Here is a 19335-nt window from a genome sequence, read left to right as displayed (position 1 = left end):
CTCCTTGTGTATGACAGGCTAACCAAAATATGTTTTGAAAAAAGGAACTAAAGGGACAACACTGACTTTTATCAGAGCAATATTAGTTACATCACACCTTCATTGGCAATAACATCACTGTACAGATTATTGTTTTCAGGAGAGAAGTCCCACTATGGAAGGACCGCATTCAGCACGAGACAATGTACCTGCAGGTTTCCTCTTTTTTAGGAACTTCAAGCATTTCTGTACTACTGTGCAAACACAAAACAGCCACACTTACAACAGAGAAAAAAATATCTAATACAAAAATACAGCTGCCTTACAGAGGCAAAATAGGGCTGCTTTTCTGGAAGATACAACATTCCTTTTATTTTTGTGTCATTTACAAAGATAAAGCAGTGCTTTTCAATATTTTTTTTATTTACATAAATTGAGAATTCAGCTTGAGGTCAGAAAAGCTGATTTTATTGCTGTCTTTCAAGTATTCACTACTGACTTCAGATGGCTTTGCAGTGAAACAACAGCACAACAAATCTGCATTTTTTTTGCAGAGATCACAGTGGAAGACTCATCACTGAATTCCATAATTTTTTTCACTGGGGAAATAACTTATCTGCCAAAGACAGGAAGACCTCAGCCTGCAATAATCCATTAATTAAATGACAAAATGACTCTGTAGACCAAAGGAATCAAAATATAAAAGGAAATTCTGGGTTTCATGGGAGTTGACAACTCTTTATTATAAGAATAAAACATTGCAACAAGGTGTTGGATCATTTATTGAAACTAATGTTTGCATAACTTTTCAGTGGTTTGAATTTGTATTTTAAACATTTAAAAGAAATAATCAGGGAAAACAATATCCCTTTTTCATTTTGTTTTAAACATGCCTGTGTGGCAAGAATGCTGGAAATTTGACAAGGATGGTATCATCTATATACATTTAGGAAAACATGCTTGCTGTGGGTGTACAAAAATAAAATTTATTTGTTAAATTACACATAAATATAAGGTACAAATGTATTTTTAAAATACAGATAAAGATAATCACACTTGCATTGTGTACATATGAAAATACAGTATTTTAATATTCAACATACACAGACACATTTATGATAAATGCAACTAGTTGGCGATGCCAGTTCTTCTCAGTCTCCTTTTTGTTTGTTTTCTTTTTTTCCCCCACTTCCAGTTTTCCATAAATATGGAAAAAGAGGCTTTTGAAACAGTTAGTTCTGCCGGACATCTTGCAGCAGCTTGTTAATTTCTGCCACCAGCTCACTGGCATCCATGAGTTCGTGTTTACCATCACTAAGGTGGTTGAGCACATTGTCAAAATCATCTTCTTCGTAATTCTCCGGGATTTCCTCCATGGCTGGCAGCCATTTGGAGGAAGGCTGTGCGCTCGAGTGAGTCCCCAGAGCAGGCCCGTTGTTGGCAGGATTTTGGAAATGTGTGCTGGCTGCCCAGGCTGCCACTGCCGGTGGATAATTTACAGTCTTGGCTGGCAAATGTCCTTTCCTGCGCTCCAACGAGTTGGAGCGATCCATCTCATTGCACTCTGTGTAGGCATCTAGTGAGGGAGGCAGCAGGCGCTGGAAGACGCTGCTCATTTCAGAGAGGAGAGAGGAGGTACAGGTGTCGCCCGATTCCTCCTCACTCTGGCAGTCCTTTCCAAATGTTGAAAAGCTCTTCTTCTTCTCAGTGGCGTCAGCAGCCTGCGCATCATCCTCGAGGCCCTGTTGCTGCTGCTGTAGATGCTGCTGGGGCGACTGGAACTCCTCCCCAGGGATGAACATGTTACTTCTGTAATCAGAGGAGGGAGAGGGCAGTGGTGGCATCCAGCACTGGTCAGAGTGTCCCAGGACCCTGCACTCCTCTGTGCAGAGCCGCATCGCTGCAAGAGAGACATGAGGAGAGTGAGCATCCCCCTCCTGCTGCAGATAGTGTCTATATTTTCAGGGACTGACACTAGGCCTGAACATCTCCAAAGATGTTCAAATCTGGTGTCTGCTTTCATTTACTGCATGCAGGAAGGTGGCAAATACAAACAGTCTGCATCTAAATTTGCTTCCATTGCCAAATGGTCTCAAAAAATGAAAACAACAATGCAGAATATGCAAGACAGTAATGTGATTTTTTAACTAAGACTGAAGATAAACTTGTAAATCCCAGGTGAAAAACAAACATTTGTGGCTTAAACCCATTCAATTTCTTTTTACAGTGCTAGCTCATTTAAAAAAAAATACAAAATAAAAGGAAAGTGTTTCTATCTCAAAGCATTCATTCACTTGAGTTTTAGTGAAGTCTTCCACATACAACTAGTGAAGCGTATCAGAGTGGGAATAAATGAAGAGTGGAAACAAAGAACATGCAGAGGGATCTCCTTCTCCATTAAACACCTCCTTTTATCTGACAATGAGGTGTATGTAGAATTTGAGGTGATCCACTGTCATATTAACTTTTTAATTGAATCAGTTAAATTTTAATCCCATATCAAAATACATAGGGTTTAATTCCCACCCTGTGTGACTCAGGTGTTTATACTGTATTTATCCTCTCAGGTGTATTAGCAGCTCTCTAGCTCAGGTTACTGGACCATGCTGGCTCAGGCATAGGCACAAGAAGGGCTCCAACCAATCACATGGGAATCCTGGTCAGTCAGGACAGCTGAAGAGCAGAAGATAACAGAGCTGCTCTCTCAACTCCTTAGTTTGTTGATGTCTCTCAGGTAGAAGCAATAAAAAGGGGCAAGTGACTGCAACCCTGAGAGCTACACTGCTCTGAACTGGCACATGAAGGGGTACTGCAGGAGTCCTCTGCAAACACTCAAAGAGGCCTGGCAATGGTCCCTGGAGGCAGAGACCTAGGTTGTTCTTTCTCTGTATATATTGAGTACATAAGAAATGTTTTCAGTCATGCCCTGTAAATTTTCTTTGCTCGCTCATCACATTTCCCATCTGGCTTTGGATCCAGTCCGTTTATCAAAAAATGTTTTTTCCCGTGGTATAAGCAGAACTGAACAAAGTATTTCAGCTTGGGACGTACCGGTGATTGATAAAGTCCTACTCTCATGTTGTCAGTGCTATTTATCTCTGCACTTTACACAGCCTATCATATTGTTTGCTTTCCTAATGCCCTTTCCATTCCTATGAGTATAAACTTTGTGTCTTGTGCATAAGAGTATGAATTTCTTCAAAATTACAAGCTTAGGCTGCAGTCTGGATATTGCACAACGTATTACAAAATAACTGCTGATCCAGCGAGCTTCAAACAAACAAACTAGAATATATCAGTGGCTGAAGCTTTGATATGAGTGACTGAAATGCCTGCAAGTGCTTTGTTCCCATGTATGATGATTTACAGGAAATGCCTAAGAGTTAGAAAGGTCAAAAAATATCTAAGTGATCCATGACCAGTTCTCAAGTCATTCCAGAAAGTGAGGATTACACTTCTAAGGAGACTTTTTTAAGACTCGTTTAAATTAATTAGATATTTTCAGGGGTCAAGTATTTAATTAATAGTTTTTTTAGTGTGAGTTTTGTTACTGTTGTATCAGGAATGGTTCTGGTTTAAAATAATAAATTCTGACATTCCTGAACATAAGATCAAAAGATACTCTGAAGGAACTGAATGGTGACACAGTCTGTCTTTAAATCAGCAAAAAATTAAACAACATCCAGATGCACAACAGCGCTGCCTTTTTTTTTTCTTTTTTTCCCCAGAACTTTAAACTTGTTTGTTAAGATTTAAAAAGACAGAAAGAAAAACAAACAAGTCTTTCAAGGACAGTTACTGAACTTTCTGATCATATAATCTGTGAAGTTTTGACAGACTGGCTCCATTCTTTTCCCGCTCCATCTTAAAGGGACAAATTGAAAGGACTTTCCCCCAGCATTTTGCCCTAACAATGCAGAAACCTTTCAAAATGGAGAACAGGAAATGTCCAGGAAGTTTTCTTTTCCTTTTTCTTTACTTGTGTTGTACATCAATTCAGGTCTCATGTGAACAAGTTCAGCACACTTATTTGATGGATTAAGGCCATGCATAGCAGCAAGTGGGCATCTGGGTGAGATTAAATGCCAATCTTGATAGCCCAACATAGTTCCGTCTGCACTCAGAAAGAGTTTTCTTACTTTGAATGCAATTAGCTGGGCATTTTTGGAAATCCTATGCTTTGGTTTCCTGTTTAGAGAGGGAATTTTAAGTGCTGAAAATGGGTCATGGACATTTCAGCCAGCTAAGAGGCAACCATTCCTGTCTGCTGGCAGGCCCTAGCTGCCCACTGGAAAGGGACAGCTCTTCCTTGGCAGCAGTGGGGCAGAATGCCAGTGAAAACACCATTGCACTTGAAGTTCCCCTGGCAACTGAGAGCTCCAGCAGATCTCTCCCTGCATCCTTGCTAAGCATAGGAGAGAGTGAGACATGCCTCATGCTAGCTGGCAGAGGGATAAGTAGTAGGAGTAAGGGAGGAAGAGGATAAAAATATATTAGTACTCCAGAATTAGGCTAAAGATTCTGAAAACAGTAAGTTTTCAAGGCCTCATGTTTTGAGCACATTTGAGGAGGTAGAAGAATGCCTGGGTGAGTGATAAAGACCTAGTCTGGACAAAATATATGAAGAAAACTTTAAAGTTAAAATGTATAAGAAAAACAAACTGAACTTTTGGTGTTCCCTCCTGCCTAGTGTAACAGCAGGTTTCTAAGGGTAGAGCACATCAAGGTCAGGTACAATCCCCTCACTGCTGTTTTTCCTGGCAGACCAGGAAAGGAGATACAGCACTCCAGGTCCATTCTTCCAGCCCTGGCTAATACATGGGCGTCACTTTAGGAGGGACATGTGCTGCACCACCCCACAAAGCAAGGGACTCCCATGTAATAAAATTGCTAAACTTCTTAAGTTTACACTCTTGGTTCAGTGAACCATACTGAAATTATCCAGCCCTGCAGTCCTAATATGATCTGAAATAAGAACAAAATCTAGTGTACAACCAGAGGCTGTATAATTATTAAAGTAATTACAAAATTCTTCTATCTGTACTAAGCATGATTTCCCACGACCTTTTATTCAACTTATTACTGGGCAAAGATTTAAAAATAATACTTCATACACCTGAATATGTATGTGTGTGTTTATCCTACTGTCACTCATCCTTGTCTCATTTTTTGTTTTCTGCACTCTGTTCCTCAATTGTACCTCTTAAGCTCTTTCATAAATTAGGGTTGAAAGATCTGGGACATATTTAAGTCCTTCCCTTGCCACTCTAGTTCATTTTCAGTGGAAAAAAATACACTTTTCTTTCTTCTCCATCCATATTTCTAGTCAATTCACACTCAGTTTCTGAACAGTAAAAGTTTGTATCATGTGGATCAAACCCACTGTGGAAAACCTACCTCCCAAATTATAGTTCAGTATATTTTTAACAAACCACAACTGCTTGGCTTTGCAAAAACATCCACCCAGTCATTAGAAGTCAAATGACTTGGATCAGATTGTCCTTTTAGGAAGAATCTGGAGCCACCATGACGCGAGTAACAAAAAAGAGTAGGCATTGCTCTGGGTAGATTTGCAGCTGTGTGTGAGGTTTCATTTTAGTAGATATGTCAAGGCTTCAGCTCAGTATTTACCACGAAGCAGAGTAAAAAGGAAGGAAACACAGGACTTTAAAGCTAAAGAATTTTTGCTTTCTCAGTAGTAGTTTTATCAAAGTGACAGCTAGGCAGCACTGTAAATAAACTGGTCAGCTTCCATTGTGTTCTTACCTGCAGGAATTCTCCCATCTGTAAGGAAAAGGTCACTGAATCCTTCTCCAAGAAGTCTGTCAATTGGAGACTCTCTCCCCAAATCATAATCACTGTCTCCAGCCTCACTATCACCCCGGCCACTGTCTTTCAAGCTGAATTTATCCATATCTTGTAGGGCATATCTGTAAAGAGAATTGTGGTGGATTACACTATCTTAAGTATGTTACAGTGCACTTTTTGATTAAAAATACATGTCCATATTTTCTGATGCACACACAGAACAGTCTGAATTCTTACCTGTAGCTTCTGGAATACTTGTTTCCTCGAAAACTTGGCCTTGGTTGATATTGGCCCTGGTGAAGCATCGAGAGAAGCTGAGAAACCTGCTAAAGAAAAGGTGAAAAGACTGATTCTTTGAAATGAAAGCTGAAGTTTCTAGTTGTAAACCCACTGATTTGCTTCTCAGGTTTGTTTGTGGTTTACAATGTTTTTTTCCTTTAAAATTTAATTAAATCAAATTCCTGCACATATATAATATAGTACAATAGACTATTTGGTAGTGTAGTATCTGACACAGGAAACATCTGAACACTATGTACAATGAGGAAACTCACTGCTGTTCATTAGCCTCTGAATTCATAATAACTAATTCATTAACAAGTAAAACAAGTAATTAAACAGAAGTGGAATTTTGTTTCCTACACCATTCCAGGATCCTATTTCATTGCTTTTTCAATTATTTTCATGTAAAGAGTTTCCAGGACACAACTCTCATCTATTTAAGCCATTACCCAGCATTTGCAGTAAAAACTGAAGGGGGGAGTTTCATTGAGATACTATGATCACACATTGCAGCAGCTATCCTCAAACTGTCAATAATTAATGTTTTTTAGTTATTCATCCCTAGTAATGAAAGAATTTCCTGGATTGTTTCTGTATATAAATATTCAGGTACTCTTTCTTAGATGGAGCTGCACAGAGGAAGAGGGAAGGCAAGGAAGAAAAGAGTGAGCAGTAAACTAGAGCAGAATACTGTGTGTCCACTTCACTGTTTTGACCTTACAGGAAAGAACAAAAGAATAATGCTATAATAATAGATTTAATCCTGTTCCCCAGAGTATTGGAATCAGTTGATATTGGAGTAAAAACTGAAAAGCTGTGACATCACAGAGAAGTCCATGACACATTCCCATTAGGCATTGACCTGGTTGCCCCTTGGTCCCACAGGTTGCATGCTCCCAAGTGAGTGCATGTGTGAGTGGACCTTACCTCAACAGCTGGAGTAGCATGGGTGAGCTCCAGTGAGAAGTTTTCAGGCACGTGGTTAGAGGAGATGGTCACCAGGCTGTTCAGTGATTGGTGGCTGTGGTGACTCTGCCGGCTGCTCATCTGCCCCCTTTCCAGGGTTGGGGATGACGATGGAGAAGTTCTGTGGTGAGACCTGATGGGTAAAGTGCCATTAACAGTTGGCACTAATGTAATGTCCCCTTTGTGGATCTGTCTTGAGGGTCGTTTTGGGTGGTGCTGGTAGGTCGATTCTGCCACACGACAGTTGTAAGATCTAGTGTCCTTTTTCTCTCGATTGCATCTCGTAGCAAAGATAACCATAATAACCAACAACACGGCACATATTGATCCTAAGGATATAATTGTTATCATGGAGATGTCCAGGGAGGGTTGGCTTACCAAAGTTGCTTCTGTGCTTGAAAATGAATAAACATGCTCAAAAACAGTACATTTCAGAAGGGCTTTAGTACTAAGTTGAGGGCTGCCTTTATCCTGGACTATCACTAAAAACTCCCATTGTTTTGCTGGAAGTGATTCAACACTCACATTGATAGAGATGTCACAGGTTTGGGGATCCATCACAAAGATGTTGTTTTTCTTGTCAGCTGCTATGGAGCAGCTGAGTTCAGAGTTCATACCAGAGTCTCTATCTGTAGCCCTTATCCTGGTGACAAGAAAGCCAATTCCAGCATCTTTAGGGATCGAGATTTCTGCCGTGCTGTTGCGTAGTGCTGGCCCCACAATGACAGGAGCATTGTCATTTTCATCAATAATGGTTAGCACAACTGTAGTATTGCTAACAAGCTGCTGGCTCCCTCCATCTCTAGCCTGAACCATAAAGGCAATTTGATTTACTTCTTCATGATCAAAGGTTCGCAGGGCATAGATCGCCCCATTGGAGGGATCAATAGTCACGTAGGTAGTTATAGAACTTCCCAAAATAGAGTTCTCCAAAATAGTGTACGTCACCTGCCCATTGTCGCCTAGATCTGGGTCTGTGGCTGTGACCGATGTGATGTATGCTCCCGGAGAGTTATTTTCCAAGATAACAACTTCATATCTGTTTCTCTGGAAGCGGGGTGGGTTGTCATTTTCATCACTGATTTGGACAGTAAAGTGTTTCACTGTGGAGAGACTTGGTGTTCCCTTGTCCTCTGCTATTACAGTCAAGCTGTATTCAGATCTCTTTTCCCTATCCAGAGTGGCATTAGTCAAGATTAAATAGTTATTTTCATAAGTCTTTTGAAGTTTAAAGTGACCGTGCCCATGGAGCTTACAAACTATCTCTCCATTCACACCAGAGTCCTTATCTTGCACTCTGACCAGGGCAACAAAGGTGTCCAGGGGTGATCCTTCAGAAATGTAAGCTACTTCTTCTCTCTCTGTGGACATCAGGTTTAAGTTAATTTCTGGTCTGTTGTCATTCACATCCACAACTTTAATTATAATTTTGCAGTGAGCCGGAATAGAATTTGGCCCCATATCTTGAGCCTGAGCATCAATTTCATAGGATTTGGTTACTTCATAGTCCACTTGCTTCAGGAGGGTCAGATGACCTTTTTCAGAATCTATCTTAAAAGTCTCTATAATTTTAGCAGACACGTGACTACTAAAGGAGTAGACAACCTTCCCATTAGCGCCCTCATCTGGATCAGTAGCATTGAGGTCTATGAGTAAAGTCCCAATGGGTGAGTTTTCCAATAGCTGGATAATATAAGACTGTTGCTCAAAAACAGGGCTGTTGTCATTGGAATCAGAAATGCTGATTTTCAGGAGGGATGATCCAGACTTCTGAGGAACCCCTTTATCAGAGGCAGTGAGTTGGAGTTCGTAACTCGACTTCAACTCACGGTCCAGCTCTCTAACCACGATCAGCTCTGCATATTTAGCACCATCGGTCCGGGTTCTCACCTCAATGGTAAAAAAATCATTTGGAGAAAGGGAATAAGTATAAAGGGAGTTGTCTCCCACATCTGGATCAAAAGCACTGTCCAAAGGGATCCGGGTTCCTACAGCTGCACTCTCTGATATCTCGATAGGGATAAGAGCTCTGGAAAACTGGGGAGAGTTGTCATTAATATCCAGCACTTCAACTTCAACATGGAAAAGCTGCAGATGTTCAGTGGGCAGAGTGATCACATCAAACTCTATGGAGCAGTTTAAGTTTTTCTGGCACAGTTGTTCCCGATCAATTTTAGCTCCTATGCTGATTTCTCCATTATCCTCACGGACTACAAGCAAGGGAGAATTCCCCCTCTGCATGGCTCGAAAACGAACCGAGGAAGGGTTAGGCATTTTTAATAAAACATCAGCAACATCCTCCGATAGTCTTGCAATTACTGATCCAACACTCTGTTCCTCATAAATTCTGTATTTCAAATTCTTGCCCAGCACAGCCTTATTGAAAGATACCACCATCAGTGCAAAAATGAACAAAAAGTGCATTTTACCGCCGACTCGGTGCATTTGTAAGCTTTTGCAATTAATTCCTCCCAGTAAGTTAAAAAGCAATTATTTCGCTTTCCTTCGGTACCTCAAACCCAGCGCACATCTGGTCCGTTCCAACTTGCAGACGCCTTTTTTTCTAGCCAGCCAAGTATTAATATCTTACAGATCAGAAAACTTTTGTGGGTTTTTATACACACCGTGCCAGGACATCCAGGTACAATCTGCAGACAATCCCCGCTTTCTCATTTGACTCCGCGCTCCTTTTGCAGGCTGAGATGCTCCGGGGCAGCGTGCTGTTCTCCCGCCGTCAGCATCCAGGGACCCGCCGGGAGCCGGCGGGATGGAGCCGCGCAGCCCGTCTTCCCTCCCTCTCCGCACTCGCCGCCGGACTGAACACCCTCCCTCGCCGGCTCTAGCCTAAAATCCTCCGCAACTTCACTCCAACTCCCCAGACAAAGCTTTTTCCCGGCCTGTGCCGAGCCGGGTCCAGCCAATCAGCCCCGCGCCCCGCCGGGGAGGGGCGGGGGGCACAGCGGCCGGGGCGGGGGAACTGGGGAGGGCGAGGGGGGCGGCTCCTCTGCCAGCCCCTTGCTCGCCGCCGGGGCTACGCGAGTGACTAATGAGCAACTTTAAATCAACGTCCCTCCTCCCCACCCACCGAATTTTTGTGGCAGTTTCAAGCGGGGTTTTTGTGATTTTAATTCCTCCCCCTTCCTGCCACGAGAAATGCGATCGCGCTGCTTATTTACATACTTTTAGGTTCCCCTTGTTTAACTCCCTGAGAGCTTTTAAGTGGGTTTGCTTAGCAAAGGAGCTGGTGATGTCGCAAGAGCGTCTTCTTGCTGCTTATTTACCTACAGCCTATATGTCTTCAACATCTGTGCTCCTGCCCAGAGCCCAGCGAGCTCTCCCTCCACTCTTCGAAACCTCTCCCGCCTTCTTCGCAAGTCAGGAACATTTGCACACTCCGGTTCTTCCCCGGCTCCCTCTTGCAGCATCTCTGCGCTCTGCGCAGCTGCCTCTGCCTGAGCCCGGTTCCTCTGTGTGTTCGTGTGTGCAATTGTCTCTGGGCTTTTTTTATTTGCTGTTCCAGTGCTTCTTCAGACAATATTTTCCATCCTATTTGAAACAGCACTTCATGCTCCACTGTGACAATCAGTGCAAGCACCCCTTCTACATGCCAAGTGTTTTAAAAGAAAAGCCATAAGACATTGTTTGGAAAGTGACACATTCCTCCCCTCTCCACCGTTGCTGAAAAGTATTTACACTCCCACACATTTGCACACAAAAATATAATCTTATGACTGAGTCGAGCCTGTATTTTATGTACACCAGAAATGGAACATAACAGATCCCTGCAAGAGCTTCAGGCTGCATATAGGACATGGAAGCTGATGCATTCTTCTCACTTCAAATGTATCTATTTATGTGACTTCTACCTCCTCATTTTACATATGCTTTTATAATTTTAGCCACAGGCTTGCTATGTTTTCCTTTGTTTTCTTGCTAACTTTGCCCATTTGTTTATCGGTGTTGCCTATAATGATACCATCACTATTTTATTGCTCTTTTCCCTCTTTTATATTCCCTACCCCCACATCCAAAAATGTAAAGAGTACATCTCTGATTTTCCCAATTTACTTACCGCAAGCTCAGGCAAAGTCACTGAGAAGGTTTTTGCTGAACAAGAAAGCAGAGGAGGCTCAATGTGAACTCTCCTTCTTTTTAAGCATTCAGAAGCATTTTATAAGCCATTGCCTCTTTTTCTCTTTTTTTTATTTTTTTTTTCTTTTTCTTTTCTTTTTTTTTTTTTTTTTTTTACAAACCAGTACCGTGTGGCAAATTGTACAGAATAGAAATGTCCATAATGAATGTATTTAGTACTGGGTCACGCTGACGAACATTCTGCCCCCATGAATAATACTGTTTTACAAGTTTGCAGCCCTTTCAAATTGCTGATCCCCAAGCCCTATAGGCAAACTAGAAAAGCTAACACAAGCAACTGGGACTTTAGAAACCCATAGCCATCTGGCCTAAATCTCTAACAATCCAAGCCAATAATTATATCAATTCAGGCTTTAGTGAACCCCTTTGCAAACACCAAAAGAGCAAAGAAAGGAATTAGTGGCCATTCTAAGTTCTGGTAGAGAGTATTCAAAGATAGTATAATTCCATTAGTTCATGGACAGCTTTTTTTGCAGCTCTGATAAATCTTCCTAAAACATTTTTCCAAAGCACCAGCATAAACTCTTTTCTGACGATAATTGGTGAAAGTGGTTCAATTAAATGCTGTACTTAGTGTAAAAAAAAGTATTTTGTTGATAAGTCACTGCCCTTTTACATGATGAGTACAGGAGATGAATAATTCATAGTAAAAATAATTTTACTTCTTCAAAACTGTTATATATATTCTTAAGTGATAACATGTTCTTCCAAGGAACTGTTTAGTACACTTAGATATGCAGAACTTGCTTTATGCAATTTTTATCACTTTCCAAATAATGATTCCACTTCATCACATCAGTCTTTCTCAGAGGTACACTGTATATTAATAGAGAGCAGGATACCTACAGACAGGAATTATAGCACCTCTTTTCATTGGATTTTTTTCCCGTTTTGAATTGAATTTTTATTTTACATTTTTACAACTTCACCAGTCAAGTTATATGTCATATTATCACTTAAGTCCATACTGACCACTTGCACTCACAATGATGTTAAAATGTAATTGGTACAATAGTCCTTACCTGAATTCTGAATTAAAGCCATCTTGATTTTCTCTTTTTTTTTTTCATCTGAGATTCATTAGCACTTGCAAGCAAAGATGAACACATGTTGAGGTTGTTTGCCTAGATGGGGCAATATTTTAAGGGTGTGGCACTTCAAGAAGTGATGCTTTCTGAGGTGCTTAGGAGCAATTGTGGCATTCCCAAGGTTGATTTCTTCAACATCCAGTGAAAGAGTTTTGTCTGAAAGTCTCTTAAACTCCAGTCCACCTTTGACATGGCAGACTCCCTTTACAAAGAAAAGGGAGAGTCCCACTTGCAGCCAGCAGACGCTTCTTAGGGAGTGTGGTATTATGAGTGCTGTTAGGCACGTGAGTGGAGTGCTGCTGGCCTCCTGCAGACTAATCTTGGTTATTCCCATTTAAAACAGATCTATTAACCACAAGGTTCATCCCAAAAGTTGCACTCCAATTCTCCAGTGATGTACCTGAGGAAGAAAAACAGACACCAAATTGCACTTCCATTTGCCTACAGTAGTGCTTCAGAAACCACAGCTGCACAGCAGATGAATTATTTTTCACCTCTCTGAAAGTAGGCTTTTATTCTGTGGTTGATGTCCTTTAAAGTCTGTCTTGTTTCTCTGAGGAGTTTTTCTGAGTTCTCAAGCATGTATTTTCTTCTAAAAGTTTCTGATCCTCTAGATGCACAGTATATATGCAACACTTAGGTGACAGAGAATTTTACTTTGAAGAACTATTTTGATAAATAGTCCCTCAGCCCTCAGCAGTGATAGGGAGAAAGAAAATTATTTTTTTAACTATGATAGAAGCACAGTGAAATTAGCATGGTGCCATTTGGTTCATCCCCCCCCACCCCCACCCCCCCTTCAGCCCCCAGAACACACATACACAAAAAAAAGATGTTTCATTCACTTTCAGTATGATTTATTGCCTTACGTTGCATTATGTTACAAAATGTCATATGAGCTATGCTCCAGCTCACAAGACATGGCAATATAAAATTTGATTTGACACCTGTGCAATGAATGTGAAAGACAAGTCTTCCTAAGTCAGAAGTGTATTTTAAAAGAACATTTCCATCACAATGAATGACAAAACTGAGGAGCTTCCTTTCTCCCTCTTGCCTCTCTCCCTCCGCTTTTCTTCCTTCCTCCCTCTCTTTCCCACCATCCCTCTTCAACAAGCTTGTTTTCCAAAGTAAAACTAACAACAGAACTCTCCCTGACCTTGGTGCTTTACATTTCCATCTGTTACAGCATGCGTCCAAACTGAGTGAGGAGTATCCTTGTAGGCAAATAAGTGTTGATGTTTTATACAGACTGTTGGGCCCCCAAAGCTGATCAAAGGTCAGCATAATACTGCTCTTTGGAGTGGGTGAAAGGGGGGATGACATTTCAGTTGGATTTTTTGCATAGACAATCATTTTATAGAGCTCATCACAAATTAATGCTGTATTTGTCTGATCTACTAACTATCTCATCAGTCATACTTTTATCTAATATTCCTTTCAAAACTGAACCACATCAGAGGCTGAATTACTATAATGGATATTAAAGGCAGAATAGACCATTGGCTATCAAAAAAATGAACTCTGTATCACAATCTCCTTAATTAAGACCAAATACATTAGACAGGGAACATATTTAGATCTATAGAATATTAAACAGTGTATCTCAGTTAGACATCAGTTACCTAGTTTACATGGAAAGGCAGTCTAAAATTGGGCCAGGAATACTGGCAAAAAATCAGAAAAGCAAAAAATTCACATGGAATTATCAATTCCAAACTCCACCAAATCTATACCTGCACTATATACACATACACCTATACCTTACAGTTCTTCCTGCTGAAGTTATCCTGGCTTAACAGAATCTGTTCCCATCAAAGCTCTGCCCCTTCTATAGAGTGCCCAGCAAAGGCCACTCTGTCACCCTGGAGACATTGGAAATCATTTGGTAAAGGTAATAGCTGTATCAGGAAAAATTATCTTCCTGTACCAACAAACAGCCAGTCAAAGCACTGGAACAAATGGCCAGGACCCAGAAAAAGGAATAAGCAGAGAAATTTAGTTCAGAGCCCTGATCTATAGTTCTCACTTTTTCAACTTGCTTAAAAAAAACAAACAAACAAACAAAGAACTGATTGGTCATTAAAACAGATGAAACCACAAAATTCTATGCACCTGCTGATGGATCAGAAAGGCTTTTTTGAAAAGTGAGTTTAAAATTAGATTTTACATTAGCATCAATCATTGTAGCAAAGGTCAGGGGTTCAGATTTTTTGCTACATGAGTAAATTTCCATGGGAGTTTTGCAGTGCAACACTGTGTATATAAATTGTGAGTTAAACCCATATAAGTTCCATGCATGCTAAGTACTCTACCTGGATATTCACTCTCTTTTTGCACCAATAAAAAGTTTATCTCTCAAAGTTTTATCAAGTGAAAAAGAGAAAAATGCTTGAGACTTACAGTGTACTAGTTCTCTATTATAAACAAATGCCTTCATAATATCAGTGGATGCTTTTGAGTGTTTTTGAGGGTTAGTTATTCTGGCATAGTATATAACAGAAATTCCATTGTTTGATCACTCTAGAGCATTTGTCATTTTGTTTAGTTATTGTCTTGTAAACCATGAAGTAGAATTTCTCTAAATGATAGCTATTCCCACAAAACTGCCTTTAAGAGCAACAGCACTCTTCAGCAAAATGAGAGTTTGAGTATTATGCATAGTTGGGATAAAAGGCACAAAGTAGGACTGTAACACATGTCTTTCCTACCTCACTTAAACCAACAAAGATCACGCTGTGTCGCTCTGTTCCACTTTCTCACAAAGCCACTCAAACCCAACTGTAAGTCCTGTTTTGTACAACAGATACAACTCTCCATTTTCTAATGCATCATTTTTTTTCCCGATCATCCCTACCACTGAAATACAAATAATACACGGAGCCAGATGCTTCAGAGAACTGTGGCTATAACCTTCACTTCATGCAAAGTGGAACTTGAGGAACAAAGATGCTCTGTCACTTCCTGTCACCTTCTGTTTCCATCAAAATAATGCAGCCACCATGTGGTTGGGGTGGTCACTACTGCAGTCAGAGATCCCAGACCTCCTTTTTCCCCACAGAGAAAGCACTAGCTAAGGTACACTTATCAGTGGCATACTGGCATTGGAATTCCAGCAACTGGGTTATTCCAGATGTTAACAAATTCCTATACTGCATCAACTGGAATTTGAAATACTGTACATGAATAAATTTGAATGGCTTTTGGTGTCTTACACTGCTGCTACTGTGGTTTGACAAACATCTCTCTCTTCTACCCCGCTACACACTATCTATCTAGCATGTGATAATATTTTCAAGGCCACTCCTTGTACAGAACAGAAGGAGCAGCAGCATTTGAGATACTTCTGGACTTTGCAGGAGTGGAGTTTCTGTAAAGAAAACTTTGAAGTTTGGTGTAGATGTGCATTTAGTCAGGGCTGCAATGCATAGTCTGTCAAATTACTGGCTTAATCCAAGATTTCATTGAACTATAACTTTCTTCATCACTCCTGGGAGTTTAAAAAAGGGGCATAATTGCTGTTTCAAGTGTCTTTCAACCAGACAAAGCACATGTTCAATCTTCCACTGACAGTCTAAGCCAAATGATCCAGATTCACTCATGTGTACCTACTGCGAGCAGCTGTTTGTGACTGACATGCTCCAAGGGTGTAGGACTCTCTTGAGAAGAAAATGGGTCAATTATCTTCAGCAGAGACAGAGTTCAGCTGCATGCTCCATCATGGAGGCAGAGGTAAGTCCAGAGTTTTTACGATGCTTTTGTCTTCTTTGTTGATGTGGTGCTGGTAGACCTGACAGTGTTGAGTCAGTGGTTCTTAGAGGTCCTTTCCAACCTTAATGGTTCTATGATTTTCACCCTGAGGCTGATAGAAACCAACTCAGTCCACAGAAGGATTTTGAACAAGTTCAGAATTCGTTAAAAATGTCTTGAAGAGCATGAGGCCTGCAGGAGTGCAAAGCTGGACAGAGAGTGGTATGGCAAGAAAGGACATTTCATCAGATTTTTTCCAGAAATAGATGCTCTTGGGCAAACATTTCCTGGAAGGATCTAACCGCCTCTCTACTACAGCATTTAACCAGCTTGAGTTAAAAAGGACTGTCTTTAAGGGACCCTTAATGGCCTTTCTCTCTTCAGACCTCAGGCACAATCCCCCACTCAGCCTGTTTTGTGAATAAGGAACAAATATGTTGTTTATTTTATTTTTCAGGAAATATTTATACAGTAGTCCACATGGGTATCTGCATATTTTTCTTCTTGATTTTTCTGGGAAAAAAGAAAAAGAAAAAGACCAAAAAAGTGCTCTCTCCTTCAGTGTACTGGGAATACATGTGGAAATCTAAATCTGCTGTAGGAAGCAGGCACAGTGGGAGCTGTAATGGGAAAAAGGCAGGCATGGTTTATCAGCAAAATATGTAACATATACTGAACATCTGGCTTCCCAAGTAAGTGGTGAACAGTGCTCAATAAAAATGTTTCTCTTTAAAGAATCAGATGTTCCTCTTTTTTTTTTTTCAATAGCTGCAGTATGGTAAAACTGATGCCATAAAGTCATTGCTAGAGACAGCAAACAACTATGTTATCATAATAGGCTTTTTTTCCCTTCTTCTTTTTTAACAATAGCTCTAGCAGGTGGCATGTGGCTGAGACCGGGTCTATCACCATCTCCAGGGTGCCAGGACGTTCCTCAAAGTTTCTGTGGGAGGAATTTGTTGTTGGGATTTGGATTGTAAAGGCACGTGAGCATCTGCTGCCTGCTCAGTCTCATTACCATTGACACAATTAGCTCCTGCAGCTCTTGGCCAGGCAGCAAGAGCAAGGACTCAATTTTCTTGCCGCTCTGACAATGCTCATTATCATTCATCTGAACCTATAGGCTCCTCTGCCTTCGAGTCCAGGCCAAGGGGCTGTGAAAACAGATCACACAGAGAAATACTCAGGGAAGGAAGAGCAAATTGAGATAAGAGATACAAACAGCCTAAAATCCACAGCCTTGCATATAGCACTGTTGATAAACTTTGAGTATTCATAACAGCTGCCCCTTTCCCTCCTGTATATAAGTTATTTTATTCCTAAAATCCACATTCTCTGCATTTATTCTACCATATGCTTTCTGTAATTAGCTCACGACATTTTTCTGTGATTCAGAAGATATTGCAGAACATTACTATTGCTCTTCTATATCTCCAATCACTTGGAAAGTTCTGAAACATTTTTTCTTTCTTTTTTTTTTTGCATTATGTCCAGAAATGTCCTTTTCCCGCCTTTGAGTTACTTTGTAAGCAAGACTGAAAAGTAAAATTGTTGCTCCTTATGGAATCATGGAAAGTAGGAGTTTACTGACATCTTCATCTGGCAGCCACAGTCTAAACAAAACGTTAAGCCATCTCTGCAGATAAAGACTTCACATTCCTCTAAGTGTCCTCACCCCACATAAAACTGCAATTATTTTACATTTCCTTACAATAGACTCTGCATAATTCCTCCTTGCTGGCCTTATGTCCTCTTATTGCTACAAAGAACCCTCAGCCTATAAATGGAAGATTAGAGAAGTCACACATTTTTCAAATAAATCACACGGCTAAAAGCAGCGAGGAGCAGAAGGAGAAAGAGGGAGAGAATTTAAACCGATCTATCTCCTGGATATACGTCAAGGATCTCTGTCTCTGAACAAAGAAAGCAGAAGGGCTTCAAGGCCTGAATCTGTGATAATCTTGCAATTTTTGAATGCTGCATAGCTAGTGATTTGTGGCCTTACTGAAGAATATTAGATTAAAGCAGAAATACTTTTACCACAACACGTTTTTCCTGATACTCAGTCTTTACTAGTCTTTGTAACACAGGAGGATGGAAAATATCACAGTGAGCTGGAAAGGAGGCAGGGGCATGACATTTGCTTTCAGATGTTTTTAAAACTCAAGGAAGTGTTATTGTTTCCATAAATCATTACTAGAGGTTTATTTTCCTCACTGCCCCCCTAGCCCCCTCAGCTATCTTGTTAGAGAAAACATAAGCGAGGCATTGGCATTGCTCAGGGCTAAAAAGAAATAAATGGGGGCATTTTAATGAGTTTTCCAAAATGATGACTGTCACAGTTTTAATCCCAGGTTCCAGGCAGTACAGAAACTGTGCAACCCTGGAGCACCGAGGAGAGGAGGGACAAGGCAATCTCCCCCACTGATGATGTCGAGAGCTTACACTTGTTTGCAGAACTGCCCCAATTCTCCTGGCTTTGTCATGGAAATGCAAACCCTGAAAGAAGAGTCTATTATGTCAAATTACAAATTATATTGTAGGGTTTTAAGTAGTTGTTTGCTGACTGTTGTCATGCACATGTGGTTTGTTGGAAGCTGATGTAATCGTTTTGGCAAATTTCCACCAGCAAGAATCAGCCAGGGTGAACTCTGAAATCAGCTGCTGTGGGGGTTCACATCATGCAATTAATGGGTGAAAGACCAGCACGGACACCCTTCAAAGTTAATTTACACAGACCCATTTTAGAAGTAATGCATTATCTCTCAATTGTATGAAATGTATTGTGGACATATTAGCATTCACAAAATTCATTAGAAACCCATTAGTTCAAATGAAAGAGCTCTGTTGCTTTCATACTATAAAAATTAACATCTTTATGCCATAAAGTGTATAGAAAATATAGCAAAAATATGTGCTGTGGTTTTTTGGCACCATTTGAGTAAAGTTTTCTTCCATTAGAAAGATTTTTTTTTTCAATGAGACACCAATTAAAATAAATATGCAAGATTATTCCAAAATAATCTTAAGTTACTGGAATGCATTCTTTCACCAGGCTACATAAATATGGACACACCCTCATTTTTTAACTAATTCTGTGGTTCAAAACATCTCTGTCAGATCCTGGAACACTTCAATATGATGTAATGAGGCAGCTGGCATTTCTTTTTCATAAATTCACTAAACCAAAAATAATAATACTATGTGACTGGAACTTAAAAGCATAAACTGACATATTTGCTTTCCAAACATAGCTGTGTGGACTTTTCATTGAAATAAATTTCCACAGGTATAGATACATGTGTGTGTG

At 40.4% G+C, this 19335-nt stretch overlaps 1 protein-coding gene across 2 annotated transcripts; it reads right to left on the bottom strand.

Annotated features, from left to right (window-relative positions):
- Positions 1–356: 356 nt before the first annotated feature.
- PCDH18 (protocadherin 18) lies at positions 357–9879 on the bottom strand. Of its 2 annotated transcripts, none has more exons than XM_071555101.1 (4): positions 6997–9879; positions 6025–6113; positions 5746–5909; positions 357–1879 (listed from the first exon to the last, which is right to left on the bottom strand). In XM_071555101.1, the coding sequence occupies exons 1-4, from the start codon at positions 9478–9480 to the stop codon at positions 1212–1214; spliced, it is 3405 nt and encodes a 1134-aa protein (XP_071411202.1). In that variant the 5' UTR covers positions 9481–9879; the 3' UTR covers positions 357–1211. The 2 variants fall into 2 exon arrangements, with proteins under 2 accessions (XP_071411202.1, XP_071411203.1); XM_071555102.1 differs by having other exon boundaries at positions 6025–6110.
- Positions 9880–19335: the final 9456 nt, after the last annotated feature.

This window comes from Pithys albifrons, chromosome 5 (genome assembly GCF_047495875.1).
Source record: "Pithys albifrons albifrons isolate INPA30051 chromosome 5, PitAlb_v1, whole genome shotgun sequence".
NCBI lineage: Eukaryota > Metazoa > Chordata > Aves > Passeriformes > Thamnophilidae > Pithys > Pithys albifrons.
This window is presented reverse-complemented; position numbering and strand designations above follow the sequence as displayed.

What these genes read in the sequence shown, in the direction of transcription:
- PCDH18 (XM_071555101.1), bottom strand. Translation starts at nt 9,480, where the DNA reads ATGCACCGAGTCGGCGGTAAAATGCACTTTTTGTTCATTTTTGCACTG. An exon ending in ATGCTACTCCAGCTGTTGAG is followed by an intron (nt 6,114 to 6,996) that starts GTAAGGTCCACT and finishes CCTTTTCTTTAG; the next exon opens with CAGGTTTCTCAGCTTCTCTC. An exon ending in AAGTATTCCAGAAGCTACAG is followed by an intron (nt 5,910 to 6,024) that starts GTAAGAATTCAG and finishes TTCTCTTTACAG; the next exon opens with ATATGCCCTACAAGATATGG.